Genomic DNA, 15,273 nt, shown 5'->3' on the forward strand with positions numbered 1-15,273 from the left:
AAAGTGTACACATACCTTAGGAACGGTCTAACAGAACATTTTTGCAGATTTAAAACCTTGAATTTTCCAAACCGCTGTAAAGCTTGAAACCGGTTATCATCCCACATCTACCCCTTCTTCTCTATCATAGAGCTGGTTCATCTGGCTAGCCCTCTAAGAACTTCTTTGCTTTTCCATCATCCAAAACAGTGTTTCTCAACCAAGTTCCTGGAGGACCACCAGCTCTACACATTTTCCAAGTCTCTTTAACCAAACACACCTGATTCGGATCATGAGCTCAATAGCCAAGACTGAAAGATCTATAATGGTTGTGACCGACAAAGGAGACATCCAAAACATGCAGTGTTGTTGGTCCTCCAGGAAAGTGGTTGAATAACACTGGTCAAAAACCACTGTAGACCCAAGTCTGATGTCCCTACAGGTCTTATCTTTCCCAGCAATGCAAATGCGGAAGTGCCAAACACTCTGTAAACTTACATCGATATGCAAAGACAGCAAATTCAATATGTTCATGAAGCACACTATAGATTGTATAGATGCTAAATACAAAGAAGAATAACTTATTCACGCAGCCATAATTTGAATAGACGGGTATTAACAGCGCTAACATGTTCAGCATTGCGTTCCGCTGCTATTTCAAATATGGTTTCTTTGTCTCGATGGTCACAGTAAGACCGTCTTCAGCCCCTGACACTAATGGTTCTTTCTTTTAGATCAGCAATGTTTTGGTGCTACTTAAGAGCTACTTTTTTGATTCAGAGCCCTGTGGTTTGGAACTAGCTTCTGGCTCCAAAGTGGATAAAGAGGGGTTTTACAGTGATGCCACAGAAGAACCTTCAAAGAACCTTCACTCAAACAGGGCTGCACAATTTACAGCATAGATATCTGCAATGTGGATTTGAGATTATCATAGTTCATCAGCAATAAAGAATAGATACAGTTATTTTACATCACATTTGATTATTCAATAATAGGGCTAGAACATAATGTTAATGCTGGCTTATTGTGATCATTCCACCCGCAATAAATTATTCAAGTAGCCAAGTATTGATATTTATTTAAAAGGACAAAAAGATCTGAGCTAATTCATCAGCCTTGCACTGCTACCATTTACCACTTTTCTACCAATTCACTACCATTTTACTCGTAGTGTTGGAACACATATTAATGCTGCAGTTCTAAATATATGGGCTGTTAATAAAATACATCTTATACATTTCTGTGGCATTTTTCCCCATTCATTTACAAATATCATGATATATTTTTGTTGGTTTTCTTGTGATATATTGCTGATATTGAAATCTATCATAATCGGGGTCAAAATATAATGATAATAAATTGTATAGTATTACTGTACCTGAATATCTGACTACTTTCACTTTTATCTTTGCTCTAATTTATTCATTCATTTTCTTGTCGGCTTAGTCCCTTTATTAATCTGGGGTCGCCACAGCGGAATGAATCGCCAACTTATTCAGCACGTTTTTACACAGCGGATGCCCTTCCAGCCGCAATCTATCCCTGGGAAACATCCACACACACTTATTCACACTCAAACACTATGGACAATTTAGCCTACCCAATTCACCTGTACCGCATGTCTTTGGACTGTGGGGGAAACCGGAGCACCCGGAGGAAATCCATGCGAATGCAGGGAGAACATGCAAACTCCACACAGAAACGCCAACTGACCCAGCCAAGGCTCGAACCAGCACCCTTCTTGCTGCGAGGCGACAGCACTACCTACTGCATCGCCTATATAATTTATTTATACTTGAAATTTCTGTTTCACTCCTCTACACTATTATTCCAATAAAAGTTAATGATTTCATTCCTAGTAGAGCTATTTAAGTCATCTGCTGAAATTGTATTAATATTGCAATATATATTGCAGGAAAATTACAGTGTTCAATTTTTTTTTCCTGTATCGTGCAGCCCTACTTCTAAAAATAAAGGTTCCTTTTTTCATCATACAGATCTCCAATGGAATATTTACATTCCAAATACTTATTGTGGTTATTATTAAACATGGGTGTTTCTGAGCAGTTTAAAACCAGGTTCTTTTGGGGAGCCAAATATGCCTTTTGCATAACTGCAAAAAATATCTTCTGTTTAAGAGGAAATTAGTAAACCGTTTCTAAAGTAAGTGGCTGGCAGCTAGCTTCTCTGGTCGCCCACTGAAACTAAGCAGGGCTGCGCCTGGTCAGTACCTAGATGGGAGACCACATGGGAAAGGTAGGTTGCTGCCAGAAGTGGTGTTAGTGAGGCCAGCAGGGCGTGCTTAACCTGCGGTCTGTGTGGGTCCTAATGCCCCAGTATATTGATGGGGACTCTATACTGCTTAGTGAGCGCTGTCTTTCGGATGAGATGTTAACATACAAGACTCTCTTTGGTTGTTTAAAATCCGAGGATGTCCTTCGAAAACGAGTAGGGGTTTAACCCCGGCATCCTAGCCAATTTTGCCCACTGGTCCCTTTCACTGGCCTCCATCCCCATATCATAATTAGCTTCATCGCTCTGTCTCCTCTCCACCAATCAGCAGTTGTGTGGTCTATCGCAATATGGCTGCTGTTGTGTTATCCAGGTGAAAGCTGCACACTAATAGTGGATGAGCAGATTCCCCCTAAAAATGTGTAAAGCACTTTGACTGTCCAAAAAAGGCGCTATATAAATGTACGGAATTATTATTATTATTTATTAAATCTAAAATAAATTTTAGTACAGTTGTTCTCAATCTCTGTCCTGGAGGTCCGGTGTTCTTCAGATTTTACCTCCAACCCCAGTCAGACACATCTGAGTGTGTTGAGGCAAGTTAGAGCTAAGGATATAGGATACTGGACCTTGAGGACCAAGTTAGAGAACCCCTGCTTTAATAGAATGCAAACTTTCCATGGGTGGTAAAGATTCTTCATAGAACATTAATGCCAGAACTCTTATTTTGAAGTGTGTGTGATGTAAGGAAGCACAAGGTTCTGGAACAGAGTAACTATGATAAAGTTCACTGTATTACATAACCTTCTGCGCACTGATTGTCATTCACACCACAAGTTATTTGTAGAAACTGAAACGCATTAGCAACACACCTTGTGTGTGTTTTTCTTTTTGTTTTGCAATGGGTCCTATGCGTGACATCATAATTGCTCTTTGAAAGATGCTGTTTTTCACTTCGTCTGCGAGACGGCGGGCTTAGTGATTGTTGTTTGGCACGGTCTCTGGTGACTGATACAAAGCTATTTATCATGCCACACGCAGACTAAAGCAAACACACGCACATATACTGTACATACAGCCTTCCCAGCAAGCGCCGCTCCAGAGTACGACGTGACTCCCTTCATGTCTGCAGACGGTTGATATTGGGGATAGCGTGAGAAGAGTTTTAAAGATATTTGCATTACATACCGTAGACACTCTGATGTAAAATTCAGTGTAGATGAACTACAGACCTTGACGCAGTCATTTGTATGAGCTACAAGTAAGTCTAAAACAGCAGTCTGCCCCTACAGCCATTAATGCAGCAGGCTGATCAATCAACGTCTACACATACACACACACACACACACACACACACACACACACTGACGGCAGACAGTTTGAGAGGGGTGTCCTGATAACAGTGCCCTCTCGGTGGTGCTCAGACATAGCGATAAAGCTTGTGATAAATCTACCGCCATTGTCGCAGGCCAGACAGACTCTGTGTGTGTGAAAGAAAGAGAGCAGCCATCTTCATTGCCGATAAGGAGGAATGCAAACGGAATTAGAGTTGAAAAGCCTCAATAACACAATTAGAGACACTCGCTGATATCTATCAGCCCTATACAGGCACGCTCATGCCTGTGTGGGACTCATAAAATGCAGACAGAGCGTCTGCTTGTATGTTAAAGCTGGCGCTGGACATTTAGAGTTATTTTGGGTTCAATAATATTATAATATTGTTTTCACTAATATTTTGAGTTTCATTTTGTTTTTATGTTTTTGTTAGGTTTGTGATTTTGACATGTTAATACCTATGGTGATGTTTTATTTTATTTATTTTTACACATACATATTTGCAATTGTATTAATAGTAAGTGTTAATACATGCACTGACCCTAAACCAAACTTTATTTTTTAGGTTTCCATTTTATCATTTTATTTAGTTTATTTGGTCCGACTTTCCAGTAACTTTCCAAGTTTAATTTGTTGACATTAGTAAACAAACAGTACAAAATAATAACAATTACCAGCTATTTTCCAGAAAGGAATTATGTGTGAATGGGCACTTTTTGAAAATACTGGTAAATTCGTTCTGCCAATTTTCCAGATATTTACCGCCAGCACTGTGTGAAAGGGGCTAATATTAATATTTTACAACATTTACTAGTACAATTTTAAGATCATGAGTTGTATCTGTTAGCATTTTGTGCTGCAAACACTTATAAAGGTTAACAATGGTTTGACTAAGATCAATGCGCTCATATTAATGAGGTTTTTACTTATATTTCATTTAGCTTCTAAAGCAAAATTTTTAGTTCAAGTGCTAATATAAGTTAGTTCTCTTGTGCTGCGTTCACACCAGATGTGGAAAAAGCATCAAGCGAGAGTCATTTACATGCTAAGTTAATGCAAAGAGGTTTAGGTATCGAGTAGGATTAGGTATATAGAAGATCATACTTTGTATGAATATAGAATATAGAAGATCATACTTTCTGTATGAATATAGAGGATCATACCCTAATAATAGGTAATATGTAGGCTCAGACATTTTTTTATCTGCTATTTCTGTGCAGTTTTTTTTTTTAAATATTAAGTAAAAAAAAAAAATCTACGGATTTGTGCGAAATAATTTTCAGCGTATCATGACTAAAAACTTTTGTTATACCTATATGAAATAAAAAAGAATATCTTTTGAACTTTTACTTAATGTTTACAATGCAAATCCATTTAGATCCACTTATTTGGTAAACAAACCAAGTCTAATATATAATATTTCTAACAAAAGACATCTAATAAGATATACAAATATTTTTTTTACAAACTGTATTGTAAATAAATCATATGAATACTTTTAACGATAATGTTGAAATTTACACACATTTACCCAAGCAATGATGAGCTAGAAATCTGCAGATCTTTGTGTGCAGATATTCCGTGTGGGCCTAGAAATAAGCAGTTAATAGTGTGAATTGTTACTTAAACTAAAGTGATACCGCACTGTCTTTTGTAAAATTTCCTTTACAGCTGTTTTAAATTCCCTTTATTTCATAATGCTGTTTTATAGTTTCACTTTTAGTTCACTAAGCTGTTGTGAGTACAGAACAAACTCTGCAGGTAACCTCTGTGCCAGAAAAACGAAACCCTCAAGCACTTTGATTTCCTTGAAAACAGTCTCCGAGCTCTCACTGGTATTTGTATGTAAATATGTGGGCGTGTTTGCGTGGTTTGTGTTGAAGGTAGAGTATGAGGTGTTGTCTAGAAAGCTGTTGACCAAACCACGCAGGCACAACAAGTTCATTGAGTATTTTGTAGGCGTCTGCATACATGTGTGCAAAGTTGACGTTTGTCTCTTGTCATGTTTCAGGCGAGCCCACCTTCGTTTGTGTCTGGAGCGATTGAAGACGCTCATCCCGCTGGGACCAGAATGCAGCCGTCACACCACACTGGGGCTGCTCAACAAGGCCAAAGCACACATAAAGGTAAATGCACTGAACTGAGCTCCTGAATGAAGCAGTGCTGTGGCCTAGTGTGTTGAGCAGTGGTGCTCATATGGGAAAAATGACTTCGAATTTGGCTAACCACATTTATGCGACACGTTTACCCTCTGTTATTCCATGTTATTAGTAACCTTTGCTTAGTTTATATGATTCATTATCAACAACAGCATTATTTTCAAAACAAACAAGCTTATATCTGTTAATAATAATAGTATACTAATAAATAAATTCATTCATTCGTTCATTTTTATTTGGCTTAGTCCTTTTATTCATCAGGGGTCACCACAGTGGAATGAACTGCCAACTATTCTGGAATATGTTTAACACAGCGAATGCCATTCCAGCTGCAACCTTGTACTGGGAAACACCCATACACTCTTACATTCACACATATACACTATGGCCAATTTAGTTTATTTACCTATAATGCATGTCTTTATACTTTAGGGAAAACGGAGCACCCGGAGGAAATCCACGCAAACACGGGGAGAACATGCAAACGCCACACAGAAATGCCAACAATATCCGGGACTTAAACCATTGACCTTCTTGCTGTTAAGCGACAGTGCTAACCTCTGAGCCACTGTGCTGCCTTATATTGTTTATAATGGCTCGTATTTAAATCTGATCTGAAAATGTATCCTCACCCACAATTCCAAATATGCTCGCAGCATGTCAAAGATTCACACCTTAACAAAACACACACACATTCCTGTAAATGGAGCCACATCCCTTAATGTAACGAATAAGTTTCTATCCCTCAAAAGCCTTTTTTGTTAAGCACACGACAAGCCCCACACACAGATACTTTGCATTGTTGAAAATATGTAGTCATGATAACCCTTTATTTTCGGTTTAGAGAGCCACTGGTTTTCCCCTAAATAACAGGTTGAGCTGTCCCGACCAGTTATGTATGTGTGTGTGCGTGTGTGTGTGTGCGCGTTGGTGGTTTTAGCTGGGGGTCATGCAGTATTGTTCAAGCTTAATGTATTATAAGGTCACAAGGGTCACGTGCGGATGGATTATTGATCCCAACTGTGCTCAAAACTGTAGTAAACAAATCTATCAGTCACACAAGCTTGACAAAACACACACCTCCTTTATTGGTAGGTGCACATTTCAATCCTGAAGTGGTAAAAGCGGGAAAATAAATAAATAAATAAACAAATAAATAATCTTGAAGTGCTGCATGTGTCTCTGCTTATGTGTTGTTAGCAGTGATAACCACTGATTAGAGCGTGAAGTCTTTTGTTTTGTGCCGTTAGTGATTTTCCGTAATTATCCGTGAGTCACTGTTCTCTGTCTTCCCACAGAAACTGGAGGAAGCGGACCGCAAGTCTCGGTATCAGCTGGAGAGTTTGGAGCGAGAGCAACGGCACCTGAGAAGGCGACTGGACCTGCTGCGGGACGGCGGGGGCTCGCTGGAGGCCGAGAGGATACGCACTGATAGCGTGGGCTCGACCCCATGCTCTGAGAGATCCGACCGCTCCGACTCAGACCAGGGTAAGGCATTCAGCTGCTGTCTGTAGATTTATCTGTCAATCTATTCATTTATCTGTTTTTAGTCTATCCATTGTTCTTTAATTTAGTCTATCCATTGTATCTATCTAAATGTATCATTCTATCTATCATTTTATCATTCTATCTATAGTTCTCTCATTCTATCTATAGATCCGTCGTCCTATGTATAGTTCTGTTGTTCTTTCTATAGTTCTGTTGTTCTATTTATAGTTCTGTCGTTCTATCTATAGCTCTGTCGTTCTGTCTATTGTTACATCATTCTGTCATGATTCTATCTATAGTTCTGTTGCCGTTCTATATATAGATTCATCTTTCTATCTATAGTTCCATCATCATTATATCTATAGTTCTGTCATGGTTCTACCTATAGATCCGTTGTCCTATCTACAGTTTCATCGTTCATAGTTCTGTAGTTCTAGCTATAGTTCCATCATCATCCTATCTATAGTTCTGTTGCCGTTCTACCTATATATACGTTTTTCTATCTACAGTTTTTTTTGTTCTACCTATAGTTCTGTCGTTCTATCCATAGTTCTGTCGTTTTATCCATAGTTCGGTCATTTTATCCGTAGTTCTGTCGTTCTATCCGTAGTTCTGTCGTTCTTTTCATAGTTCTGTCGTTCTATCCATAGTTCTGTCGTACTTTCCTTAGTTCTGTTGTTTTATCTATAGTTCTGTCGTTCTATCCATAATCCTGCCGTTCTATCCATAGTTCTGTCATTCTATATATAGTTCTGTCATTCCATCCATAGTTTTGTCGTTCTATCCATAGTTCTGTCGTTTTATCTATACTTCAGTCGTTCTATCTTTATTTCTGTCGTTCTATCTATAGTTCTGTCGTTCTTTCTATAGTTCTGTTGTTCTATTTAGAGTTCTGTCGTTCTATCTATAGCTCTGTCGTTCTGTCTATAGCTCTGTCGTTCTGTCTATTGTTACGTCATTCTGTCATCATTCTATCTATAGTTCTGTTGCCGTTCTATATATAGATTTATCTTTCTATCTATAGTTCCATCATCATTATATCTATGGTTCTGTCATGGCTCTACCTATAGATCCGTTGTCCTATCTACAGTTTCATCGTTCATAGTTCTGTAGTTCTAGCTATAGTTCCATCATCATCCTATCTATAGTTCTGTTGCCGTTCCACCTATAGATACGTTTTTCTATCTACAGTTTTTTTTGTTCTACCTATAGTTCTGTCGTTCTATCCATAGTTCTGTCGTTTTATCTATAGTTCTGCCGTTCTTTCTATAGTTCTGTCGTTCTATCCATAGTTCTGTCGTTCTTTCCATAGTTCTGTCATTTTATCCAAAGTTCTGTCGTTCTATCCATAGTTCTGTCGTTCTATCCATTGTTCTGTCGTACTTTTCTTAGTTCTGTCATTCTATCTATGGTTCTGTCGTTCTATCCATAATCCCGCCGTTCTATCCATAGTTCTGTCATTCTATATATAGTTCTGTCATTCCATCCATAGTTTTGACGTTCTATCCATAGTTCTGTCGTTTTATCTATACTTCAGTCGTTCTATCTTTATTTCTGTTGTTCTATCTATAGTTCAATCGTTCTATCAATAGATCCTTAGTTCTATCTATAGTTCCGTCGTTCTATCTATAGTTCCGTCATTCTATATATAGTTCTGTCGTTCTATCTATAGTTCTGTAGTTCTATCTACAGTAACATCGTTATATCTACAGTTCTACAGTTCCGTCATTCTATTTATAGTTCTGTAGTTTTACCTACAACATCGTTGTTCTATTTACAGTTTCATCGTTCTATCTATAGCTCTGTCGTTCTGTCTATTGTTACGTCATTCTGTCATCATTCTATCTATAGTTCTGTTGCCGTTCTATATATAGATTCATCTTTCTATCTATAGTTCCATCATCATTATATCTATAGTTCTGTCATGGTTCTACCTATAGATCCGTTGTCCTATCTACAGTTTCATCGTTCATAGTTCTGTAGTTCTAGCTATAGTTCCATCATCATCCTATCTATAGTTCTGTTGCTGTTCTACCTATTGATACGTTTTTCTATCTACAGTTTTTTTTGTTCTACCTATAGTTCTGTCGTTGTATCCATAGTTCTGTCGTTTTATCTATATTTCTGCTGTTCAATCCATAGTTCTGTCGTTTTATCTATAGTTCTGCCGTTCTTTCTATAGTTCTGTCGTTCTATCCATAGTTCTGTCGGTCTTTCCATAGTTCTGTCATTTTATCCAAAGTTCTGTCGTTCTATCCGTAGTTCTGTCGTTCTTTTCATAGTTCTGTCGTTCTATCCATAGTTCTGTCGTACTTTCCTTAGTTCTGTTGTTTTATCTATAGTTCTGTCGTTCTATCCATAATCCTGCCGTTCTATCCATAGTTCTGTCATTCTATATATAGTTCTGTCATTCCATCCATAGTTTTGTCGTTCTATCCATAGTTCTGTCGTTTTATCTATACTTCAGTCGTTCTATCTTTATTTCTGTCGTTCTATCTATAGTTCTGTCGTTCTTTCTATAGTTCTGTTGTTCTATTTAGAGTTCTGTCGTTCTATCTATAGCTCTGTCGTTCTGTCTATTGTTACGTCATTCTGTCATCATTCTATCTATAGTTCTGTTGCCGTTCTATATATAGATTCATCTTTCTATCTATAGTTCCATCATCATTATATCTATAGTTCTGTCATGGTTCTACCTGTAGATCCGTTGTCCTATCTACAGTTTCATCGTTCATAGTTCTGTAGTTCTAGCTATCATCATCCTATCTATAGTTCTGTTGCCGTTCTACCTATAGATACGTTTTTCTATCTACAGTTTTTTTTGTTCTACCTATAGTTCTGTCGTTCTATCCATAGTTCTGTCGTTTTATCTATAGTTCTGCCGTTCTTTCTATAGTTCTGTCGTTCTATCCATAGTTCTGTCGTTCTTTCCATAGTTCTGTCATTTTATCCAAAGTTCTGTCGTTCTATCCGTAGTTCTGTCGTTCTTTTCATAGTTCTGTCGTTCTATCCATAGTTCTGTCGTACTTTCCTTAGTTCTGTCATTCTATCTATAGTTCTGTCGTTCTATCCATAATCCTGCCGTTCTATCCATAGTTCTGTCATTCTATATATAGTTCTGTCATTCCATCCATAGTTTTGTCGTTCTATCCATAGTTCTGTCGTTTTATCTATAGTTCAGTCGTTCTATCTTTATTTCTGTCGTTCTATCTATAGTTCAGTCGTTCTATCAATAGATCCTTAGTTCTATCTATAGTTCCGTCGTTCTATCTATAGTTCCGTCATTCTATATATAGTTCTGTCGTTCTATCTACAGTTCTGTCGTTCTATCTATAGTTCTGTAGTTCTATCTACAGTAACATCGTTATATCTACAGTTCTAAGTTCCGTCATTCTATTTATAGTTCTGTAGTTTTACCTACAACATCGTTGTTCTATTTACAGTTTCATCGTTCTATCTATAGCTCTGTCGTTCTGTCTATTGTTACGTCATTCTGTCATCATTCTATCTATAGTTCTGTTGCCGTTCTATATATAGATTCATCTTTCTATCTATAGTTCCATCATCATTATATCTATAGTTCTGTCATGGTTCTACCTATAGATCCGTTGTCCTATCTACAGTTTCATCGTTCATAGTTCTGTAGTTCTAGCTATAGTTCCATCATCATCCTATCAATAGTTTTGTTGCCGTTCTACCTATTGATAAGTTTTTCTATCTACAGTTTTTTTTGTTCTACCTATAGTTCTATCGTTGTATCCATAGTTCTGTCGTTTTATCTATATTTCTGCTGTTCAATCCATAGTTCTGTCGTTTTATTTATAGTTCTGCCGTTCTTTCTATAGTTCTGTCGTTCTATCCATAGTTCTGTCGTTCTTTCCATAGTTCTGTCATTTTATCCAAAGTTCTGTCGTTCTATCCGTAGTTCTGTCGTTCTTTTCATAGTTCTGTCGTTCTATCCATAGTTCTGTCGTACTTTCCTTAGTTCTGTCGTTTTATCTATAGTTCTGTCGTTCTATCCATAATCCTGCCGTTCTATCCATAGTTCTGTCATTCTATATATAGTTCTGTCATTCCATCCATAGTTTTGTCGTTCTATCCATAGTTCTGTCGTTTTATCTATACTTCAGTCGTTCTATCTTTATTTCTGTCGTTCTATCTATAGTTTAGTCGTTCTATCAATAGATCCTTAGTTCTATCTATAGTTCCATCGTTCTATCTATAGTTCCGTCATTCTATATATAGTTCTGTCGTTCTATCTACAGTTCTGTCGTTCTATCTATAGTTCTGTAGTTCTATCTACAGTAACATCGTTATATCTACAGTTCCGTCATTCTATTTATAGTTCTGTAGTTTTATCTACAACATCGTTGTTCTATTTACAGTTTCATCGTTCTATCTATAGTTCTGTGGCTGTTCTACCTATAGATTCGTTGTTCTATCTACAGTTTTTTTTTGTTCTATCTATAGTTCTGTTGTTATATCTACATTTCTGCCATTCTATATATATATATATATATATATATATATATATATATATATATATATATATATATATATAGTTCTGTATTTCTACCAACTGTATCATCATTCTATCATTCTATCTACAATTTTAGTTTGGTCATTTCATCTACAGTTCTGTCATTCTATTTATAGTTCCACCTACAGTATCGTCGTTCTATCTACAGTTCTAGTTCCGTCACTCTATCTACAGTTCTGTCGTTCTATCTACAGTATCATAGTTCTATCTACAGTTTTCGTTCTGTTGTTCTATTTACAGTTCTGTTGTTCTATCTATAGTTCTGTAGTTCTATCTACAGTATCATAGTTCTATCTAAAGTTTTCGTTCTGTTGTTCTATTTACAGTTCTGTCGTTCTATCTATAGGTCTATGGTTCTGTCTACAGTACCGTCATTTTTTCTACAGTTTAGTCATTCTATCTATAGTTCTGTAGTTCTATCTACAGTATCTTCATTCTATCTACAGTTCTAATTCCGTTGTTCTGTCTACAGTTCCATCATTCTGTCTATAGTTCTGTAGATCTATCATTCTATCTGATTTTACTTCTGTTTATCATCTACCCATTCATGTGACATTATCTTTATAGGCGATGCATTGAAAATCTCTGACTCTGACTTGGTTTTTCTCTCTGGTGTTACAGAAGAGATGGAGGTGGACGTGGAGAGCACAGAGTTTTCTCATGGAGAGCTGGACAGCGTGAGCACAGCCAGCACCAGCGATCTGGATGACCACAGCAGTCTACAGAGCACTGCCAGCGACGAGGGCTACTCCTCCTGCAGCATCAAACTGGCCTTCAGCTCATAAGATGAGCTCTTCTTTACACACACACACACATACTATCCCAGCCCTGGAAATGAGTCCTGCCCTCCTTGACCAATCAGAGACTCTTATTTAAGTCAGGTGACCAGAACACCGCCCACCCTATAGAATGCCTGATTTGTTGTTTTTAATTTGTGAATGTATCTGAAAGAATATGATCGACTGAGATGGAAACAATCTGTGATTGTGATTTAATGAATTGGCATATTAGATGGTTTTATTCTTGAATAAGAGATTCTTTTCTGATTATTGTCAGTATCTAAATCCCCCTTTTTTCCGAACGGAAAGCGTAGATGTATAAACATAGATGTTAATTTTTAATCGAAACCCCTGAATGTTAATTCTCTACATGAACGGGTCGTGAACTGGTCACTAGTGAACTAATCCCAACCAAATCGTGGATCATCTGACATGCATAACACACAGGAAAGCCCCAAACTTACCTTTTCATCTGGTTTAATGGTTCTAACGTCGCTGCACATCGGCGATGAGGACTGTCATTGGTGCTACGTGACAAAACCAATAATGCAGAAGAACATCTGCTGCGTCCATCAAAGACGGCGGAAAACAAACAACAATCCCATGGCTGTGGGATATTTTTGGTGCATTTAAACAGTGGAAGTACTGTCCACACAGCAGCTAAAAACCCAGCGATCTTGCACTCGACCGCATAGAGCCCTCAGTAGAACTGGCACCACGCCAGAGAAATTATCCACCCTCCCGTGTTTAGCTAGATGTCTCTCCTGGCAGAAATAAGCAATAAACTCTTGTAGTCAGATCAACACATTAGCACTCCTCCTCCTGAGACACACAAGGCTTGTGTCCGTCCAAAAGAGCAACGCCAACGTGCTCGTTTAGTTTCGTTTTGTACATAAATACGATAGTTTAATAAATTAAAGTTAAAAGTTGGTGGACGAAAAACTAAAAAAAGGTAGTTACCCATGGGTAGAAATTGCCTCTGTTGCTGTACGTCTTGTGTTTTGTGCATTTTAAATTATATTTTTGCAAAGATTGACTATCTTCCTCCTGTGAGAGTCTTTTGCGGTGGCATGGACAGTGTTATTTGTTCAATATGCTGGATGAAACCCCAAGTAGTTTCAATTCTGAGGAATTTTTACGACTTTCTTTCAAACGAAATGACGACACACATGAAATGGAGCTAGCGTGGGCTTCTGTTAAATCTCTGAGTGGCACTCTTTTATTTATTCGATATTTTTTGTTTATTTGTTTTTGTTTCAAGGCTGAAAGGCATTCCACTACTAGTATCGTGTGCTGTGGATGTGGAGTTCAATCTCCAGCTTCCCGCTGTACTGTATGTTAATTTCTTTCTTTATTTTGTGTGATGAGAAGCATTCAGACTTGACTGACTTTCCTCAAGTCGTATTTATTTTCTCCCCTTGCTCTGAAAAGGGTTAACTTATTTCATTCGTCAGACTGTTGATGATGGCATTCCCCCTCCCCTGTTCATCGATTCCCCTCAGTTCAGTTCTAAAGCGTAAAACTTACTCCGTCTGTGACTTTTAATAGCTAATCTTTCCCAAACGCAGAGCTGCTTTTTTTTGTCTGCGCATTAAAGCCAATTCTCATTTGCAATCGTTCTGCCTGCATCTGCTGGGTGTCGCGATCCAGCATCAACCAAATGCTTTTTTGGCTGCTGAACGGCCCCATATGTGTGGAGTTAGCTGTACTCACCCCTGTTAAAAGAGTTTTAGTATTGACTGTTGTTAATCCATTGTGTTTAGAACAAACTGTTTTGCTTGTGCTGCGGAGGAGAAGTTTTTGCACGTTCGTCAGAACCGAACTATAAAAAAAAAGCGGTGCTTTATCAACATCTGGCCAAACCACAGACGAGAACCTCTATCGTCGTCATGTTGCTTTCTTCTTTTATTGTCTCTCCTTTTTATTCATCTTGTTTTATTGGTTAAAGAATCTGCACTATTTAAAGCCAGGGCCAATTCTAAGACGCCAGTGCTTTTTGTTTTGTTTTATTTAAGATTGTTTTGAAGAGAAATGGACTGTCGTTTTGAGGCCACCCTACAGTTTCGGGCCTAAAATCAGCGAGGCTTCCCAGAGAAAAATGGTGCGCTGGTCTGGGATCAGCTCTCTGATTTGAATATCGCTCCGGAGGAAAAGGAAAAATGCTGAACGGATCCTGAAGAAAAGCATCTGTGTTTTTGTGATGAGACTCGGGGAAATGGGTCTGTTAAAAGCAAAGCTTTTTTCCAACCGCGAAGAAACAGAGGTCCTGATGAACTTGTGGCCATTCTTTGTAAACATGCACTCTGATTCTAGCTGTGAGTTAAAATGCAATACTTAAAATAAACACCAAGATTGTCCAAAAATGTCTTTGTGCTTGTTTGTTTTTTTCACCTTTTGAGTAATTAGCCTAGACTGTAAAATATATGGACGTAGTATCCGTGACGTCACCCATAGGTTTCTAAAGAGCGCAAAAGAAGCCACAAGTAGGCGCGGCCAACCGTCGCCATTTTGTTCGCGCATCATCACACCCACGGCGGGATACCAAACAAGGGCAAAGAGGCGGAGAGTGGGCGGAGCTACAGACACCTGCTGGCAGTTTGCTTGGACCTGGTTCAGACACACTTTACTTTGGGAGAACTCTTAATACTTTATCACCTGTGACTCGTTTGTATTCTGACCACTTGTGCTTGGTTGTATACTATATCAATAAAGTGTTTAGACTTTTAAAAACACTGCTGTAATACATTGAGCCACTAAACAT

The 15,273-nt window shown here is 38.0% G+C and overlaps 1 protein-coding gene across 3 annotated transcripts in view; it reads left to right on the top strand.

The window, feature by feature from the left end:
• The window catches only part of mxi1 (max interactor 1, dimerization protein), a 31,284-nt gene extending 16,409 nt beyond the window's left edge, over positions 1-14,875 (top strand). For 2 of the 3 annotated variants that reach the window (NM_131237.3, NM_001308638.2), the window contains exons 4-6: positions 5,558-5,672; positions 7,004-7,193; positions 12,355-12,707. In NM_131237.3, coding sequence (NP_571312.2) covers positions 5,558-5,672; positions 7,004-7,193; positions 12,355-12,518 — 469 coding nt within the window. In that variant the 3' untranslated portion in view covers positions 12,519-12,707. Of the gene's footprint in view, positions 1-5,557; positions 5,673-7,003; positions 7,194-12,354 lie in introns of all 3 variants that reach the window. The other variant, XM_087302365.1, reaches the window with a different exon arrangement.
• The last annotated feature ends 398 nt before the right edge of the window (positions 14,876-15,273 follow it).

Source organism: Danio rerio, chromosome 22 (genome assembly GCF_052040795.2).
Source record: "Danio rerio strain M-AB ecotype USA chromosome 22, GRCz13ab, whole genome shotgun sequence".
NCBI classification, from domain to species: domain Eukaryota; kingdom Metazoa; phylum Chordata; class Actinopteri; order Cypriniformes; family Danionidae; genus Danio; species Danio rerio.